This window comes from Lycium ferocissimum, chromosome 9, assembly GCF_029784015.1.
Source record: "Lycium ferocissimum isolate CSIRO_LF1 chromosome 9, AGI_CSIRO_Lferr_CH_V1, whole genome shotgun sequence".
In the NCBI taxonomy this organism is placed as follows: domain Eukaryota; kingdom Viridiplantae; phylum Streptophyta; class Magnoliopsida; order Solanales; family Solanaceae; genus Lycium; species Lycium ferocissimum.
This window is the reverse complement of record NC_081350.1, coordinates 28704481-28725154: the sequence shown is the minus strand read 5'-3', so window position 1 is coordinate 28725154 and position 20674 is coordinate 28704481. Positions and strand designations below refer to the sequence as shown.

Here is a 20674-nt window from a genome sequence, read left to right as displayed (position 1 = left end):
ATGTTCCTTTCTTCTTACAATAGGTCTCCCAGGAAAATTCCACATGGTTTTAGTTTTTGCCTTTCTCAGTGACTGTTAACAACTTCTTTATTTTGCACTTCTTAAGACCTTTTAAAAAGATGAAAATGTTTTGTTCTCAAAACATGCTTTGTTTCAAGATTTTTGACAAAATATAAAGTTGTGCATACAGGCAATCAAAAAGCTGCTATCTGAGAGGAAAAAAATATTAAAAATGCTTTCATTGAGAGTCGAACTCAAGACCTCCCGCTTACTAAACGGGTGCTCTAACCAACTGAGCTATGAAAGCTGTTTGCCACAATACTGAAATGTGACGGATAGATAAAAGTCAAACTCAAAAAAAAGATGTCGATTTTTCTCAGTCCTATATATGAAAGGGAACATGAAAATATGAATATTCTCAATTAATTCGCCAGACTGTTTGCATCATATATGAAAAATGAAATAATGTGAGGACCACAAAAGAACCCTTATTGTAGTCAAATTAATGTAATCACGAGATTATGACACAACCAAACCAATAAAATCTGATTTTTCAACCTCGGGTTATTCGGTTTTCTCGGTTTTTTCGGGTTTTTTTCCGGAATAGTCTTGATACAAAATATATAACTTTTACTTCAAATATTTCTTTAGTTCTAGTAAGATACAACTATATAATTAAGGTGTTTCATAAGAAAATAACACAAAATGTGAGAAGAGTGATGATATTGTATTTAAATATTCAACAAAAGATAATAAAATCGGTTAAAATAAATATTGGTAATTAATAAGCCATAAAGAAAATGACCATAATATAAAAATTCTAAGTCATGCCAAAATAAGTACGGCTAATAAGTATCAATTACGTGACAAGAAAAAAAAACTTAAGTTATGTATTTTTAATCTCTAAACCAATTATGCAAAACTAAAGAATAGATATCTAACATTATTGTCATTCCTATTAGTAAATTGAATTTCTTTTGTTAGTATTAGCGTTGAGTTGGTTTTGGTTTGGACTTTATATGAGTTACTAACATTCATAGGATATAATGCTTATTGACATTCAAAATTTTAAGTTTAAGCTTGAATAATGTGATAATAGATAAAAAAAAACTACAAAAAAATTTAAGAAATATTTATAAATTACATTACAAATAAATATTTTTATATATAAAATATTTTAAAAATTGAATACATATAATGTCGGGTTGGTTCGGTTGGGTTTGACTTTTTTTAGCTAAAATCAAACCAAACTAATTATGGTCAGTTTTTTTTTTTAACACCAAACTAAGTCAAACCAGACCACTAGTCGGGTTTTTTTCTCGGTTTGACTCGGTTTATCGGTTTGGTATGGTTTATCGGTTTACTTTGTACACCCCTACCCAGGAGTGTTGATTTACCCCTTTTTTGTGCGGAATTCCCTTCAAAGACAATGGTCTTTAATTTTTACCCCTCAAATTGGCGGTCTTTAATTTTTGACCTTCGCTAACACTCCTTGGTTTCGGGCTCGAAACCCCGCTTAGTCAAAAATTAAAAAAAATTCTCAAGGTAGAGTTTTCTACCTTCAGGTAGTGTTTCAGGCAAAGGTAGAGTTTTGTCTTAAACTTGAAGGCAAAACTCTACCTTAAGGTAGAGGTTTGCATTAAGGCAAAAATAAAAAATAAAATCTTTTTTATTCAGTTGAAATTTTGCAAAACTCTGTCTTAAGGCTTAACTTTTGCCCGAATAGGCCTAATATTGCTACGAAACTCTGTCTTGCTAAATTCTTTTTTGTTTTTTAATTGAGCCAGGGTTTCAACTCAGGATCTCAGGGTATTAGGCGAAGGGCAAAAATTAAAGACCACCAATTTGAGGGGCAAAATTTGAAGACCAGTGCCTTTGAAGGGTAATCGTGCAAATGACCTGATTTACACGCCCCAAGGAGCTGGTTTACCTGCCCAATTCCATGTGGATTTTGGTCCAAAAACTTTTCATTTTTCCTTATTCTTTGTTAAGTAATCTGAAGAATTATATTATTTTACATGCTTTCCTAGTTTAAAAGGTTTTCTAGTTAGGTTTTAGTATTTATTATTTTCATAAACGTAGAATTCAAATTTCATGCTATTTGGGATAATTTCCCCTATATATAGGGATGAATTTTGTTATTTTCATTACACAACATTATTATTATTTGTTACACCTTTGCGTGTTGGCTACTTGGATATATCATGCAATATAAGAAAGATTCCTCTAGGAGGTAAGATTAAGTTGATATCTTTGGTTCTTATTCGTAAATTAAAGAAGGTAATTAGTCTTATACTAATTATAGTCTCTAATTTCTTCGAAATAGAGGTCTAGATTACCTTTTAATATAAGTGCTTGAATTGGCTCTATTAGCATCGTAATTAGTCTTAATCTGCTAATTTTTAATACTAAGATCAATTAGGATTCTTATCACTTAATCTTGTAATTTTGGACTTTTACTCTCAAATTTCTCATGCTTTTAGATTCTGTCTTTAAGCTTTGTATTTTTGCTTCCGCATTGTTTTTATTCAAGTAATCCTATTCTTATCACCAGTACTGGAAACATCATCCGTTTTCATTTGCAATCACCATACAGGACAAATGTCTGTTAGGACATTTGTTTGCTATGTAAAATTATACTACTGAGTTTTAATTTAGATATAAAGTATAAACTAAAAATATGATGTATTCATTGAGTATGCAAATAGTATGATGTATTCGTTGAGAATACAAAATTAATTTGTATATATGCAATGCTCAATTTGATTCGCAATACAATAGTTACGATAGAGTAAGTTGTCACTACCGAGTCCCACTCTTTACTAAAAATAATTTTTTTTTCTTAAAAGAATCACTAACTGATAGAATTTTCAATTCAAAAGACGTAAGTTATGGAAAAAAAAAATGTAGCATTACCATAATTTTTTTTTTTTTTTTTTTTTTAATGTAGAGTTAATATTGACTCAAATATCACAAAGATATAAAAGGGAAGAAAAAAAGAAAAGGATAAGATATATCTTGCTGGTTTGCTGCTAAAAGTTGTTAGAACCAAGTTTCAGTATAATAGAGTATGTATAGTTGTCGCTTGTAGTTGTTTTTATTTTATTTTTAAATGACATCAACTGCTTTTTAAATCATTTATAAGATGAATACTTTCATCACTACACAAAAATACATATTCTGCAAAGTTCATAACAAAAAATGATATTTTTCATGTAGTAATAAATGTATAGATAACCTAAATGAAATGTTGATAATACCCAAATTTTCAGGGGAAGGAAAAACATTTATTTGTTTTGCCTCAGCAGAAGATAAGACCAATAACTAATATCAAGAATCATATGGTCATCATACGACATTAGTACATGTACATTTTCGCTAATTAGGTAAATGTACTTTATAAAAGCTAAATAAGTAAGAATCACATGTGTCTAATTAAACGTTGATTATATTATTCATCTTCGTAGGTTCATATGCTATCCAATTATTGTGGTTTTAACAAATAAGCTATAATACAGAGATTCAACTTTATCATTCACATAAACTTATATTTTATTCTTTTCATGTATCAATATTTATTCGAAACTTTGATTTAATATTATTATTATTATAAAATTATGTACTGCATAACTCGGTACGCACTGCAATGCACGTGCTGAGGAACTAGTTAAAATAAAAACAAAAAGGAAAGAAATCAAGAAGTAACCTTGTGATTACAACATGCAATTACATCCAATTCTCAATCCCCTTGAGAATTGAAGAGTGTAATTACTACCTCTCAATTACACCCAATTACATAATGACTATGTAATTACTTGGCCTGACAAACATGTCGAACTGTGTAATTACACCAGTTTCAATTACATGGGTGACTTTCCAAACAGGCCCTTAGTATTTGCAGTTGCTGAATTCGGAGCAGTATTATTATGAGCAAATGGTGCCTATAATAATTACTTATAACAAACCTTATCAGACAAAGATTAGCAAAAAGATTTGGACTCCAATAAAATCTTTGTGAAAGATGCCCTATTAGCTTTTCTATTTGGATGATGATTACTATACTCCTCCCATTGTTCTACGTATGTACTATGTTCTTTTATAATTAGTAATTATTAATACTATACTTTCAATCAAAGAAATATTTTAATTGATGATATAGACATATAGTCTTCTATCCTATTGGATGTTCGCAAACCCTTTATTAACTTGGTCCTACGTACAGGAGTGCGTGAATCATGTTGAAGCCTGACATTAATAGCGTGTTGCCTGCAATATGATTTTATTAAATAATTATAATAGCCCAACCTGTCTATAAAGCTTATCCATGCATGAAAGCCATTAAGCAAACATCAATAACAACAGCTTATACAGACATAATACTCCTTTTGAAGTCATGAAATCGCCTATTACTCTCATCTTGCTCTTTTCACTTGCCCTGGTAAGTGTTCTTACATGATTAACTTTATTATAAGCTAGCCTCCGTTGGAGGTTTATGAATTTCTTATTGCATTGTCGTGCACTGCTTTATTATCTGTGCCTTGTCTTTCGAAATAAAGGGTGTGTTCGGCACGGAGGAAAATGTCTTCCAAGGCAAATGTGTTCCTGGAAAATATTGTGTTCTTGAAAAATAAGTGAATTTCTATTTATTTTCTCATATTCAGTTGGATAGTGAAAAATAAGTAAACTTCTTACTTATTTTCTTATGCTCGGTTAGTTAGTAGAAAACATTTTTCAGAAAATATGACTCATGCCCCACCAACCTCACCCCAACCCTACCACCCCATACCACACCAACCCCCACCCTAGCCCACCCCCACGCACCACTCACCCCAAGCACCCACCCTTCACCACCCCCACCCCAACCAAATCCCACCCCCACCCAATCACCACCCTCCAACCACTTCATCTTCACCCACCCCTTAACCCACACCACCACCCACCCCACACCACCGCTCTATCCAACCTTCCCACCCCCTCCAAATTTTATATTTCATATTTTTTATTTAACTTTTATAAAAAATGGGAATTTTTTTCTTATCCACCCCACCACCACCCACTATCCCTCACCACCCACCCCACGCCAAATTTAACCATGCAAACTTTCCATTTTTATAAAGGTAAAATTAAATATGAAGTAGAAAATTCAGGAGGGAATAAGGGTTGCAGGGGAGGGCGGAGGGGTGGTGTAAATAACCAAACAAAAAAAACTTTTTAATTTTTTTTTTTTAAGAAAAAAACTATATATTTTGTGGAGGGGGAGGCAAAGATGGGGATGGGTGTAGAAAACCCCCCCAAAAAAAATAAATTTAAAACATTAAAAAAAAATTAGGGATTGGGGGGGGGGGGTGTGTGGAGGGGTGGTGGGTGGGGAAAGTGCGTGGGGTTGTGGGAATTGTTGGGGTTTGGTGGTTGGAGGTGGGTTAGGTGGTGGTAGGGTGGTTGGTGAAATGCCAATTGTGGACTTATTTTCGCTACTTTGATTAGGAAAGTCATTTTTCCTATTTTTAAGGAATTTGTTTTCCTAAAGAAAATGCTTTCCAAAATTTTTGACCAAACGAACATGAGAAAATTGGAAAACCGAACACACCCAAAATGTCTTTATATCAGAGTTTAGCAATTGAATTATTCTTATAGTCCGATTAATTATAAGCTTATATATTTTAATTGTCTAATTAAAATGAATGCTTGAGTGACATTTCATTAATGTTTCTACAAACGTAGCTGTGTTTAGCCCATTTAGCGAGGGAAATCATTCATTTGTCTTGACTATTCCTATCGATTGGGCGTAACAGGAATATTGATATTTTGTGAAAACTTCTTGAAATGCACTAGAACTATACATAAAATATTTGCACATATCTGTATAAAATATGTACTCGTAAAGAATTAACTAATTTATGCAGCATAGGATTAATTAAACAGTCTTTTTTTCGTCCCTCATTTTTGGGCAGTACGCTCATGCAAGAAAGGACCCCGGAGAATACTGGAGAGCTGTGATGAAAGACGAGCCAATGCCAGAAGCAATCCAACATCTTATGCCTGGACCACATTCAGTTCCTCTCTCCAAAGAGGAAGCTGATTGTCACACATCATCTTCTGTTGGAGGTCGTGAAGCCTTTGAACCAAGGCCTAATGTATCTGTCTACCATGACGACACCAAGCTCAAAGATGCTGAGAAATCAGTATTCTCGAAAGATTTCGAGCCAAGGCCAAACTTATCTAGTTACCATGATGATGACACTAGTCTCAAACAAGAAAAGTCCTTTGCTGAAGATTTTGAGCCAAGGCCAAATGTTTCTGTGTACCATGATTGATATGTCCCATATAAAGGGTGCTGTGTGTCTTCCTGCTTTTGTGCATTCCTTTTGTGTGTGCCTCTCAATGTTAAGTGATCTACTCATGAAATTAAATAAAAAAACTTGTTGGTTGTATTAAAGTGTCTATTGAATTTAATACAACAACAATAACAATAGACCCATTGTAGTCCCACAAGCGTGGTTTGGGGAGGGTAGGATGTACGCAGATTTTACCCTTACATTTTATGGGGTAGAGAGGCTGTTTTTGATAGGCCCTCAGCTCAAAAGAAAAGAAGAATTCAAAGCAGTGTAGCAAAAAAATAAGACGGCAAAATAACAGGATACAAAGCACATGAAGCGACAGATTATCATAAACATTGAGGAACAAAGAAACTACACGATTACTAAATAATACTGCTAATAAGGAGAAGCAGAGAAGAAACTAGCCCCTTGCCTATCCCACATGAAGTATGACACTACACTCGGCTAACTAACCTTCCTGTCACACCCCAAACTTAGGGAGGCCTGACCATCACCCGATGCCTTACTTGACCGAGCGAATCAACCTGTAACTCATGAAAGTAGAACATATACGAGCAATCTAGGCCGACAAGGCCATTCTGTAAAATAATCAATACCATCTACGACCGACAAGGCCGTACTCAGGATAATCCGTAAATGACAACTGTATCAACTAACATGGGATCAACCCGAACGATATATATATATATGGTTAGTCACGTTGATTGCCACTTTTTTTTGGTTAAACGTTGATCGGCACTATAATAACACAGATTTATCATTTGTAGAAAACAAAGGATATATATTAGAAAAGGCAAAAAAAAGGAAAATTATTTCTTGATGCCATGATTTATGTCCGTTTCTTTAATTTGTTAACTTCTCCGATGAGATAAATCCAGACAATCAGAGAAGGTACTGTTTCAATTTCCGTAAATCATTCTATCAATTTTTCCATTTTCCCTTTTGATTCTACTAAACCTTCTTATTCCTACAGATTACTCTTGTGGTCGAAAAAATCAAAGCGTCTTCAATTTCTTGAGTAGCTATTTATTCAATGTTTAAAAAATAGTTATGTATATCTCAAAAAGATTTATAGTAGCTCCCATTAAAATTGTAAGACAATTTTTGCCACCTTTCAATAGCCTTAATTGCTGTTATTGTGGGAAGAATAAGTGAGCAAAATTGTCAATTACCAACATTGATTTTCCCACCTTAAATAGTCATTTATTGACCATTATTCTAATTCAATTTCTCCAACGTTTTTTTGACCAAATTAACATACCAATATACTCTCTTTATTACCTTCATTCTTCTCTAGTAATTGGTATTAATATTACTTATCCGTTGGACTCTTCTTCAGCGTGGAAATAAGAATATATCATCTTCTATATAAAGGGATGTCCTACTCCATTGGTGAATTGAACAAGAACAATAATTATTCCTCCTTTCTTTTCTTGTGCTGGGTTTTCTCTTTTGGTTAATCTTTATTAGATTCTGGCTCCTAGTTTTGTACTAGAAGAGCTTGTTGAATCCTGGGGATACACCAACACAGGGTGAAATATCCTTAAGGACAGTGTCTTAATTGACATGCCTCAAGCTATCAAGAGTTTATTTACAAGGGTTCGTGATCAAGTATTTTCAGACAAGGTTCGTGATCAAGTATTTTCCGTAAGATTTCCAACAATCTTAAGGATATTTCTCACTCTATTCTTACGGAAAATTGAAAGAGAATAACTTAGTACAAAGATGTCTAAGTTCCAGGTATGTTTATGCTAACATTTGAATACTAACCGGACTTTATAATACGTAGATCTTTGGCCTCAAGATGATACATAGAATCTCCTTTCTATTTTAGAGTATTTATGGTTGTATATTATTTGTTGGTGCGAATGTTAACACCCAATTTTCTCTCATCGTGCTTGAAAATAACGTCTCAGGGATCCGTAATCGTTAAATGGCACAAAATACAACTTTTTACATTTTTTTTTATCTTAACACAATTTATTGATAATTATCCATATTTATGCAAATATTAGAAATTTTATCAATTTATTGCCATTTAAATTAATTTTGATCATCATTACTTTTTCACAGTCATCTGCACATACACGGTGCAACACTGCAATTTTATTTCAGAAATAATTAGTTTTTTTTTAATTTCTTCACAACACAGTATATTTTTTAAATAACAATCACATATTTATTTACGTATTTTAATTGCATATTAATACTTACATTTCTTATATGTATTTAGTTATAATTTAATACAGTCCGTCAGTACATAAAATCGAAAGAGTTTATCGCAAACACAATTAATTACGACATTTTTGGTTAAACTATCTGTGGTATCAAATCACATCTCTATTCTTACTCCCAAGAAAAATGGAAACATGTTCCTTTAATTTTGACTTTTTTTCAAAGCCACTTTTGCACATATCTTCCTTTTTCTTTACCTACACTTTCCTTTTCAAACTTCTACACTCTTTCTAACTTTGAAGACTTTTGCTTCTAATTTTATTTTTTTTCCTCTTACATAACTTTGAAGACTTTGCTGATCTTTCTTTTTAAACTCTTTCGTACCTCTTTCTTAAAAAAAAAAAAAAAAAAAAAAAATGAAGAAGAAGAAGAAGATTTCTCACTTTTCTCCCTTTCTCATACTCACAAACTCCTCTCATCTCTTTGATTTTGGGAGAAACTATTTCTCCTTTTTATTTGCTCACCACTTCCGGCCCCTATTTTATTTTGCTCAAGTAGCTCTCACGCCAACCTCCATCTCCGGTAAATTATGTTGGGTTGATGTACTGTTTTATTTCATTTTGGGCGTTTGTTCATCAATTTTCTACTAATTGCTTTTCTTTTGTGAGTTAAAAAACAAATAATATATTTTGACCGATGAAGAAATTTCCGTTGATTCTCGAGGCCTTCCCTGTACATAAGACGGATCATTTTTATTTTAAATCGCAATATATATTTATTATCGTTTCTTTAATTCATTTAGTAAAATATTTATCAATTACTAACATTTTTATTAAGTTTTATGCAGGTATCCAGAGTTACTTCCCGAAGACGACTCTCGAAGATCTTTTCAGATTTCTATCTGTATTTACTTTTATGTTCTTAAAATTATTCAAAGCATAAAATATAGTGAACCTTTACTTTTTGGGGTGCCGGTTGGTGGAATTTATTTATTAATGTTATACATTTTTTATTTAAAGTTCACTACGTGTTTTAGGCAAATTAACATTAGGTCATTATTATTTTATTTCACTTGTATGCTTTCCTTATATCACATCTTATTCATAAAATTGCACTCATATTTGTTAATATTCTTGGCATTGCGTATCTTATGTTCGTTTACTAAAATCAGTCTTTTAAATTAATTCTCTTAAACATTTGTAAATATCTTTTAAACGCTCATGTCCCTTGAAAATAAAAAAAAATAAAAATAAAAAAGCATTACATTCAGTCATTTTTTTTAATCTTTTATGTTACATTCATTCTTCAGTCCATTAATAATTAATTTTATTAGCTAATATTGTTAGACATTTTACTCCCCTTCTTTCTGTACTTTATTTATTTTTCAATTAAATGTTTCAGTGGCTACTTATCCTTTATAGATCAACTTTCATTCTTTAAGTCATTCTTTACGGGCTTTTCTTATATACTTTGAAATCTAATTCTTTTAAAAACTCAAAGATTATTCTTATATATTTGTTCATAAATACAATAATTTTTATACTTTACTTTTCTATCTTGTTATATATATTTTCATACATGCACAGATATTTACATTTTCTACATAACATTCACATTCATTATTCTTTGTTCGAACATTTTATAATTTTTTGTACATAATAACCAATCATTTTTACACAACCCTCATGTAATCAAATCAGGTTCAGTTGGGAACCATATTTTGTGGATTTTGAAGGATGCTTAACACCTTCACTTCGGAATAATTTGAACCCTTACCCAGAATCTCACTTGTTTTCACAGACCATTTTTAAGCTGCATACAAATAATTTATAGGTACCCTAGTATACCTTAAATGCTAAGTGGCGACTCTGTACATAATTAATCCTTTTAGAGCCCCATAAGTTGTACTTTGTTTAGCCTTGGTAAAAATAGGTTGCAACAGCGAATTTGTAGATTGTTAATGTGTATGGCATTTTGCATTATGAGAGATATTTCACTTTAACTGTTTTGTCTCCTTAGAGCCACTTTTGCACAAAGGCGGATCTAAGATTTAAATTTTAGGAGTTTCAACATCTTAAATTTTTAGCACTAAATCATTATATTTCTAAAATTATGGGTTCATATCTACTATTTATTGTAATTTTAGTAAATTTTTACACATAAATTTATACCCCACAATGAAAATTTGGGGTTCAATTGAACCCCAAGTTATAGAGCTCCATCCGCCTCTGCTTTTGCAACTCTTTTAATTGTGGGTGTTTTAAATTTTCTCACTGAACATTTGAAGAAGCAAATATATAATGATTATTTTATTAGTGGTATAATTTTCCAACTTATCAAGATTTTAATTCGCTTATGTTTATAAAGCATCATAGCATGAACAATTGAGTTATCCTAAATCAGACTTTGTATGGTCATCTAAAAGTTTACATTTGTTAGTTTGGCTTTTAACTGATTCTCAAAATTATAACATGAAATAGCTAGTTTTTTCTTATACTACGTGATGTGCATTTGGTGTGCATGTATTTAAGCAATTTCCATGAAACTTTTGGTTGTGTGGTTTTGCATCTAGAAAAATTTACTTTGGCTTTTGAATATGAAATTGAATTTGGCTTTAACGAAAGATTTTATCACGAGGTGACACTAAACAAAATCGATTCATATGCCAAATGATATGATTTTCAGATTCTGCAAAATTAATTACCAAGGTTTTAATGAAAATAACAGTTATTTTATGTGGGGCAAATTAAGTCCTAATACTCCTAAATGTAGAAGAAGTGTATACGGGTAAAACCGAGGGCATGGAAATCCTCGGTTTCCCGATATAGAAGCTAGGTTCGATTTTGGTCGGACCGATCACATCAGGTCCCGGGTTTCGAGCTTGGATTGGAATGAGATACCGAGACACGATGAGAAGGCAGTTAATCACCATAATGGGGAGACCAAAATATCCGCCACCAGTTATTGAGGGATTTTGTGCCATATTTAGATTTGTACTAGGGTTAGGACTCCTCTACTATATAAGGAGGAGGCCCTCATTTATTTTCAGCCAGTTTTGGACACACACACACACACCCGTGTACTAAGCAGGCAATATAATTATCAGAGTTCATTCATCTTTTCTAAGTTTTCACCATTGTTCATTGTTCATTATCCGGCCGTAGTGGATAGACATCGGTTCTTAGTACCCGAGGCCGATTGATACTTATCGCGGTCAGATCTATTATATTTCATTCTATTTCATTGTTTGTCACATAATCCAATCTTGTGTTAAATCAAACCGCATATCTTTAGCAGCACATATAAATTTAATTGTTATCCATTTTAAGGGTAAACAGTTTGGCACCCACCGTGGGGCCTTGGATAATAGTGGTGGTTTAATACGAATGCTGATAACACTTGATATTTTTACACTTGTTCTTTGAAGTTTGATTTCAGGTTTACCCGACATGTCAGACTCTCATTCTGTTAATTTTCACGCTGAATCAAGCCATCACGAGGAAAACGACAATGGGGATCCTAACAACAACGTGCCCCCACGCCGATCCCGACCGAGACGGGTCATCGGTAGCGACGTGCCGCAGGGGGGGGATAATGGAGCCACACCGCAACGACTCTCCGAACGACTGGACATGGCTATGGCCCAATTGCAAGCCCAGCAGGCGGTTATAGCACAACTGCAAAACCAAAATCGAGCACCCGATGCTGCTCCATCTGAACAGACTGAGGAAACTGAAGAAAGACAGGTTGCTGGGAACAACGAGAACAATCTCGGACAAAATGTCGAGCTGATAAAAATGCTCAAAGAACTGACGAAACGAGTAGAATCCGTGGAAAAGAAGATAGAGGCGAACGACAAGAAGGTGGATAACTATAATGCGAGGGTCGACTAAATTCCTGGGGCACCCCCGGTATTGCAAGGACCGAACTCGAAAAAGTTCGTTCAAATGCCTTTGCCTCCAAGTGCAGTGCCAAATCCGATCCCAAAGAGGTTTTATATGCCCGATATCCCAAAGTATAACGGGACCACTGACCCAAACAAGCATGTGACTGCATACACATATGCTATTAAAGACAACGACCTCGCCGAGGATGAGAGGGAGTCGGTGCTACTTAAGAAGTTCGGGGAAACCCTGTCTTTCAGGAACAATGATTTGGAATCACAACTTACCCGAGCATTCGATTGAATCGTTCGCTATGCTTGCGGATGCTTTTGTCAAAGCTCATGCCAGAGCCATTAAGGTTGAAACCCGAAAATCCGACTTGTTCAACATTAAACAGCGAGATGATGAAGCCCTCCGTGAGTTTGTGGCCCGGTTTCAAATGAAGCGTACGGACCTGCCTTCGGTTACAGATGATTGGGCCGTTCAGTCTTTTACCCAGGGGCTCAACTCAAGAAGCTCGATCATATCTATGGAGTTAAAGCAAAATCTGGTGGAATACCCAACAATCGCTTGGGCCGATGTGCACAACGGGTATCAATCGAAGATCAGGGTCGAGGATGATAAGATTTTGAGTGCCACATCGGGATCGTGGCATCCCAGTAAAGGAAATGATCGATCGAGAAGAACGACAAATCGAGAACCGAGACCGTCATATGACAGGTATCAGCCTTATCCACCTGATCGAAGGGGTAATGTGCGCAACGGCGAACCAGGAGAAAATGATAGGAGGAATGATCGAGGCCCGAGTAATCGGGGATTGATGAACAGGAATGCTATTGATAGATCCTTGGGAAATAAAGAAGCCTCGAGATTGTCCGAGTATAATTTCTGCGTCAATGTAGTGACCATAGCAGCGGCCGTCATCCATAACAGAGAAACAAGGCACCTAAGGCCAATTCAATCCAACCCTGAAAAATGGGATAAGAGCCTGATTTGTTAATACCATCCCACCTACGGTCATCGAACCGAAGATTGTTGACAGTTAAGAAAGGAGGTTGTTCGTCTATTTAATTTAGGTCACCTTAGAGAATTCCTAAGTGAACGAGCCAAAACTCACTTCAAGAACGTGGACGCCAACAAGTAAGATAGATCGGAAGAGCCTCAGCAGGTGATCCACATGATCATAGGGGGAGTGAACATTCCCTAAGGGCCGGTAATGAAGCGTACCAAAGTTTCCATAACAAGAGAGAAGCGTATTCAGAGTTACGACCCCGACGGTCCCATCTCATTCAATAATGAGGACATGGAAGGCATCGTTCAGCCTCACAACGATGCATTGGAATTATTTGTCCTTGTTAATAAATTTAGAATTAAACGTGTACTAATTGATCCAGGTAGCTCTACTAATATCATCCGATGGAGAGTCATCGAGCAACTGGGACTACTAGACTAGATCGTACCAGCAGTCCGAGTCCTCAATGGATTCAACATGGCCCGCGAAACGACGAAGGGTGAGATCACCTTACCGATCAACATAGGGTGAGAACGTCTCTCAAGGAGTATTTTTTTTTTATTCTTATAGGTGACTACAAGTAAACTTTGAATCTAAATTTTAATTATCTCAATTATTTTTGGGAGTTCAAGCAGGGGCGGCTCAACAAATTTTGTGGCCTAAACTCAAACTTTAAAAATAGGCCCTAATTTTTTTAAAATACAAGAAGTAAAACTTTTTTTTTTAGCTTACTTGGACAAAAAAGAAAAGAAGTAGGAGTATAGATTTTCATGTAATTTGGATAATTTACTCCAATATCAAATGTAAATAAACCAAAAAAAAAGGTGGGTAACGATTTACATGAGTTGCTCTCATTGCTTAAATTTGTGAACGTAATATCAAGTACTATTCCAAGAAATTTCTCTCCTTTTTAAAGTTTTTTATAATTTCTATAGCATAGTCTTCAACATTATTCAAAAAAAATATATATATATATGCATATATTATTACTAGAAAATGGGGCCCCCTAAATTTTAGGGCCTAAGGCAATGGCGCAGTGGCCTTCCCCTTGGGCCGGCCCTGAGTTCAAGAATAATAGCTAAATAAACCCTATTTACGAAGTAGAAGAGTCTTTTTTTTTTTTTTCCTCTCTCCAGTAAGGGTCCATTTAAGTTTTTTATCTCCACAACTTAGAAAGTTGGTTTTCCAACATGACGTAGTTATAGTCCCATGACATCTTTTTTTTGTTTATAATCACGGTCACTTAGTTCGTTCGTACACACCTCGACTGATTTTATGAGGTATTCGCTAGTATATTTTACCAGCACAACTATCTAATAACTAATTTGTCCACTATATAGTCCCATGACATCCTTGGATATATAAATCTATGATGACTAAATTGCATGGATAAAACAAAAGCTGTGCTTTGTGTTCTAACTTATCGTTTGTAACCTACTAACCTTTGGGCTAATGTACAAAAAGTTTCATAGAAAGGAATAAAGGAATAAAAACTGAAAAGACCATGTGACACTCGCTAGTTTGTTTGTTAGTGTATTTATCCATGATTTTGACGACATAATTGTCTCATGTCATTATATTGCTTTAGTACGTGTGCCATCTTAAGCCCACCAAGGCACGTACCACACCACTAGAGTAGCCCTGTCTGTCAAAATCTCTTAAACACATTAGAAAATGTGAGAGTTGCAGTGTGAAAATGACTTATCAATATCAAAGAGAAATATGGAAGAGTTAATTAATGATAACCAAGAAACTTTATAATAGTAGCTCGATTATTTAAAAAATTATTTATGACAGTAATGTTGGCCACTTTTTTAGTAATTGTTTTGTTTAAACATTAATGTTTGTTCGGCATGTCAGTGTTGATCCTAAAGTTATGGTCTTATGGACATATCTTAAAACCTAATCTCACTAGTTGAATCAAATCTTCTCCTTCGCGAAAATGAGAGAAAAATTTAAAAATGAAATACAGTCAAATCTTTCTATAATAACGTGATTTGTCATGATATTTTTTTTTCATGTTATTATAAAGAATATATAATATACATAACATGAAAAACGATTCTGAAGAAAAATAGTTATTACAGTGAAATGTTGTTATAGATAAAGACTGTTATGGAGAAATCTAGTTGTAGCCTTTACTTAATTAAAGTTGATCGTTCTCTCTATCTTTTTTTTTTTTTAATTTCGTTTTGACATTGTAAATTTCTCACGAGTTATTGGCTCTAAATCATATAATTAACTATTTTGTTGCGTATGAACATGGTTTTGGACCTACCTAATGACAGGTACTTTTTTTAATTAGTTCTTTAGAAGAAAATGAAAGGATTGCTTTCAAGCCAATAATGGCAAAGATTAGAATGGTGATTTGTACTTCATATTATAGTATTTAAATACTTTGTCTCACGTCAATGTTGGATACTTTGTGGATTTTGTTATGATTGCTTAATTAAATAACCTTAAGCATGTGATACGCAATTCCCTGAAATATATTGCACATGAGTTCACACGCAATTTCAGGAAACTAACAATTTATATTGTTACAAGAGAAAAGTACATGTTAGTTACTCTCATTTCAGACTTTCAGTGGAAGATCTTTTTAATAAAAACGTAAAAGAAAGTTCTTGTTTTGCCGCGCTGAAATATGTATCTTATAAATTTGTTAAAACATTAATCAAAATAAACTTCTTGGGATTATATATGAAAGATCCAAATAGCTTTGAGCTGCTTAAGATTGAATTCAAGTAAAAGATCGTCGCTATGTTGGTTTTATTTCTCGAGTCATATGAGAGACTGATTGCTTTTATGTGTAAAAAAATAGATCATAAAAACCATGTTCACCCTCAACTAACTAAATATCTTAGTGCAGTTAAAAAAAAAAAAACTAAATATCTTAGTTAATTGGCCCCTTAAAAAGAACAAATAATTAACAGGTCCACCATCTATCAGTGTGAGACTTAAATTTAATCAACGACCCCCACCCCCACCCCACCCTCGTCCTCCCCCGCGCCCCCCCAATCATTTCTAAACCACCACCCAGCACCCAGAAAAAGGAAAAGGACTTTCATAATTTCATTTAGGAAAACTACATAATAAAACTCTTCAATTAAAAGCGTCTACAATAAGAAAATTAATACTCCCTCTATTCCAAAATAAGTCTCACCTTAGCAAAAATCACGCCCATTAAGAAATCAATAAATATAATGTGGAGTTTACTAAACTATTCCTATTTTTTTTTAAATTAAGCAATATTAAATAGGACTAATTCTTTAATACTAAGGGAGTAGTTGGAAACACCTCCCAATTTTTGTCTTAAATTCTTAAGGTGACACTTATTTTGGGACGAGGGAGTACTTGTTTTTTATGATCACACTAGTGTCTTTTTTTTTTGGGAACTTTAAGATGTATGAACTTTTCTCATTCTTTTTCCATCAATTAAAAGCAGCTAGCTAGAATTATAAGAATCAAAAGATATTGTGATAGAGCTCTGTCCTTGATGAGCTAATAAGACCAAAAGGAGTAGCAGACAAATCAGAATAATGCATAACTTGAAAGTGATCAAACATTATAGTAGAATCTCTCTACCTCATCAATATCATGTGGGCACTCTCAGAGTCTCAAATCTTAAAAAAGATCCAAGTAATTAACGTGGCGTAGAGCACTAAAGAACGAATTTGGGGAGAAAAAGCATGTGCTAATTCACGTTTAACGTATGTACCGCAAATCATTGCTTGTCTGTTCCCTTCGTTCCTTGACACACCCACATGCTCATCCTCGTTTGAGACGACACAATTAATTAGTAACATTAGGGGTGTGTTTGCATGAAGGAAAATGTCTTTTTGAAAAATAAGTAATTTCTTATAATTTATTTGATGTAGTTTGGTAAGTAAGTAAAAATTTAAAAATAGTTATATATAATCTAGAAAGCAATTCAGTACACAATGAATCTAGCATTCCATATAATGTTTGGTTACTCTTTTCTTTTTCCACATAAAATATACTACAGTATTGTCGCAACAATTTTTTGCTTCATTGTTTTTCTGCATAAATTATGCGAGAATCTATGTATTATAAATTAATGTAAGATAGAATGTGGACTAAAAATAAGGTTTTAATAATACATGAATTAGAATGACAAAAATGACCTCAATATAGTAAAACGATATTTTCTTATTGATAAAAAAGGAAGAAATATTTTAAATTGAATGCACATATTAGTTTTTATTCAATATCAATTATGTTTCAATACTTACATTATAATTCCTGCAAATCCTAATTCCCACATTAAAATGCCATCATTATTAATTCGTGCATTAATTTTTACATTATTAATATGTGCATAACTTGCTTCCAAACCAATCGACTCCTTGTTTACCCTCAGAGGATTTAAGTCCTATCAAATTTGAATTCTTAGAAGTTCTAAAAAAATATTATTTTATAGAGAGAGAAAAAAAAAAAAAAAAAGGAATATACAATTACATTGCTCCATGTTCAGCCATGTAATCCTCCAAATAATTCCTATTTGGTCTGCACCATATATGTATACATGGACCACTGCTCCCACAACTGTCACCCTCTCCGTATGCATCACATATGTTTTAGTTCTCCAATAATAGTAATCATCAATAATTATAGTTGTTGAAATTGATATTTGTTATTTTCAGTCCGATCCTCATATATTTCACAAATAGAATCTTCTGTCACTAAATTTATAAAACAATTGTGCGACTATTTTGCCTTGAAGAGAAACTTGACATTGATTGACTGTGAATTTGATTAGCAAAGTGAGCAGTAATTATAGTTTTGTTCAGTGTCATTTTCTTTCCTTCTTATTTTGCTTAACTTTTATTAGCTTATTAAATTTGTTAGGTTTGAGTCTGATTTTCTACCAAATGTAACTTTTTAGGCCTAATTTGTGGTTTAGGTTCAATTGCCACGATTCAACAATTTGTATCAGCCACTGTCGGTTTAGGTTCAATTGCCACGATTCAATAATTTGTATCAGCCACTGTCTTGTCTTTAAACGTTTTTAAAATGTTTTAAATTAATTTAGTCTATCTTTGTAATATACGGCAAATAATAGTAATTTCATATTGATAAGTTTTTACTGATGTTACACTGTATAAGCAATTTACATTTCTCTTAATCTTAGTTTAAATGCGATTAATTTAGCGCAGGCGCAACTAAAATATAAAAATTTGTATCAAATTTTTTTACCGCTTTTTCAGTAGACCTTTTTGGGGATTATCAAACATACCCAAAGTGTATCACCTATGTCACCGGAGGAAGAATTATAAGAAGAGGTTAAAGTAGTGAAGCTATCTAATCACAATCTAATTCAAACCAAAGAGTAGATTATATTTACATTGCATTTTTGAACAAGCAGTTTAGATTATAGTTACAGAACTCCTAAGTTGTGTTATTTGACAAAAACACATTTTCACAGTGGGCAAAACTAAGAGTAAAAGCTATAAGCACGAATAGTCCTGTATATTTTATCTGCTGATTTATGACCGTTTGGGCCATCAAAAGTTTGGTATGTACAAGCCACCAAAAGACCTATGTACAAGCTCGCCACAGTCATATCTTTTGGAAAAAAATACGTTATCCTTTGAATGAAGTTAATGGAAGTAAGTTAGAGTTTCACCATTTAAAATTATCAAGCCAATAAAAAGTTTTATCTCTGAATTAAGTAAAAGTAGAAAATAAATTATAGTTCTTCAAGTCTGGGCTTTGAGTTACTCCATGTTTTTTCTCCATTCTTTTGAGTTTAACTTTGATGGTCTGGTCTAATTTTTTTTTAAAGAAAAAAAAAAGTTAAACTCTTCTCTAATAATTAAAGAACAGATTATATACATAAATGATACATATTATATACAAAAATGATACATACTTTAGTGATTCATATTTTATACAGTTTCTATACATTAGAGATAGGTACTGATATATATTTTTATACACAAATGATACATATTATATATAAAAACGCCTCAGTGTTTTTTGGGATATTTCTTATTAAATATATACATATTATACATGTTTTTGGATGGTTAACTTTTAGTGGGGACTTTTTTAATTGCCACTAAAAAGCCTGATTTTACCTTTCTTTGAGAAAAGATTTTTCAAACTATCCTCAAATCTTTAAGTGATATAGTGAATTTTGTTCTGTAGACATAAAGAGCACAAAAGTACAAATGTAAGTGGCATGATAGAAAGAAGAATAGTAGGATAGCTTATCCCAGGATAAAACAATGAAATTAACTAAAATAACCTTGAGGTTCTCAAAACCCTTTTTCTACGTGGAGGGTATTTTTGTAAACAGATAACTTTTTCTTAAAAGTTATGCAATGCATGTTACTTTTAATACAACAAACCAAACAATCAATAAGAAATAATATCAGCATAACTAATTCCAACATAAATAATCTCAGTATAACTTATCTCAATATAATTAATCTCATCATAACTTGTGTTCAAACCAAACAACCCCTTATGTATTTGTAAATTGTAATACATCATAGAATTTCAAAAGTGATGGATAAAATTGTCCACAAATCATCAATCGACAAGTGACCGTGCTTCTGGAATTCCAAACAATTTAATCCACCAAATCAACTATCTTTAAAATACCAACTATATATCCTTTCCTCTTTTTTTTTTTCTTTGCTTGTCTAAAAATGTAACACTTTTCCACTGACTTTACCCCGAGTAAAACTTTTGCTCGTAAAGCCACGTGTAGGCTTCTACAGGATCTTTAAGGTCGTGATGCGACAAACATTTAGGATCAGTGCTTATATATAATAGTAATATTCTCGGGAAAAGGGTCAAATTTACCCTCCAAGTACGGTTTATAGTTTAAATTTGCCCTCCGTCAAAGTTTGGGATCAAATTTGCCCTCTCTGTTAAAGTTTGAGATCAAATTTGCCCTCCCCGTTAGGATACTTGATAAATTTGCCCTTATATGGATGGAAATCTGACTTGGACTCATAACACAAAAATTAGCGCGTCGGATGCATAGGCTCGCGTAGACTCCCAAATAATTCTCTTTTAAACCCGTTTCTCAATCCCATTCTCTTAACCGTCTCCACAACCTACTTTGGTGTTATGGTGTTTACTATGCCAATGGTGCTATGCTATTGGTGCTATGATAAATGGGGTTGCTCATCGGCAAGGAGCTCTTCTTACGTAATATAAATGAACAATTCAACATTTTTTATTGCTTCTACCTTTTGATTTCACAGATGGCATAATATCTTAGCAGCATA

At 33.3% G+C, this 20674-nt stretch overlaps 1 protein-coding gene and 1 non-coding gene across 2 annotated transcripts; one reads left to right on the top strand and one right to left on the bottom strand.

The window, feature by feature from the left end:
- Window positions 1-233: 233 nt before the first annotated feature.
- TRNAT-AGU (transfer RNA threonine (anticodon AGU)) lies at window positions 234-307 on the bottom strand. The gene has a single exon. It is a non-coding gene; the product is annotated as a tRNA-Thr (tRNA).
- Window positions 308-4289: 3982 nt separating this feature from the next.
- LOC132030164 (organ-specific protein S2-like) lies at window positions 4290-6472 on the top strand. Its single transcript, XM_059419675.1, has 2 exons — window positions 4290-4438; window positions 5952-6472. The coding sequence occupies exons 1-2, from the start codon at window positions 4394-4396 to the stop codon at window positions 6312-6314; spliced, it is 408 nt and encodes a 135-aa protein (XP_059275658.1). The 5' UTR covers window positions 4290-4393; the 3' UTR covers window positions 6315-6472.
- The last annotated feature ends 14202 nt before the right edge of the window (window positions 6473-20674 follow it).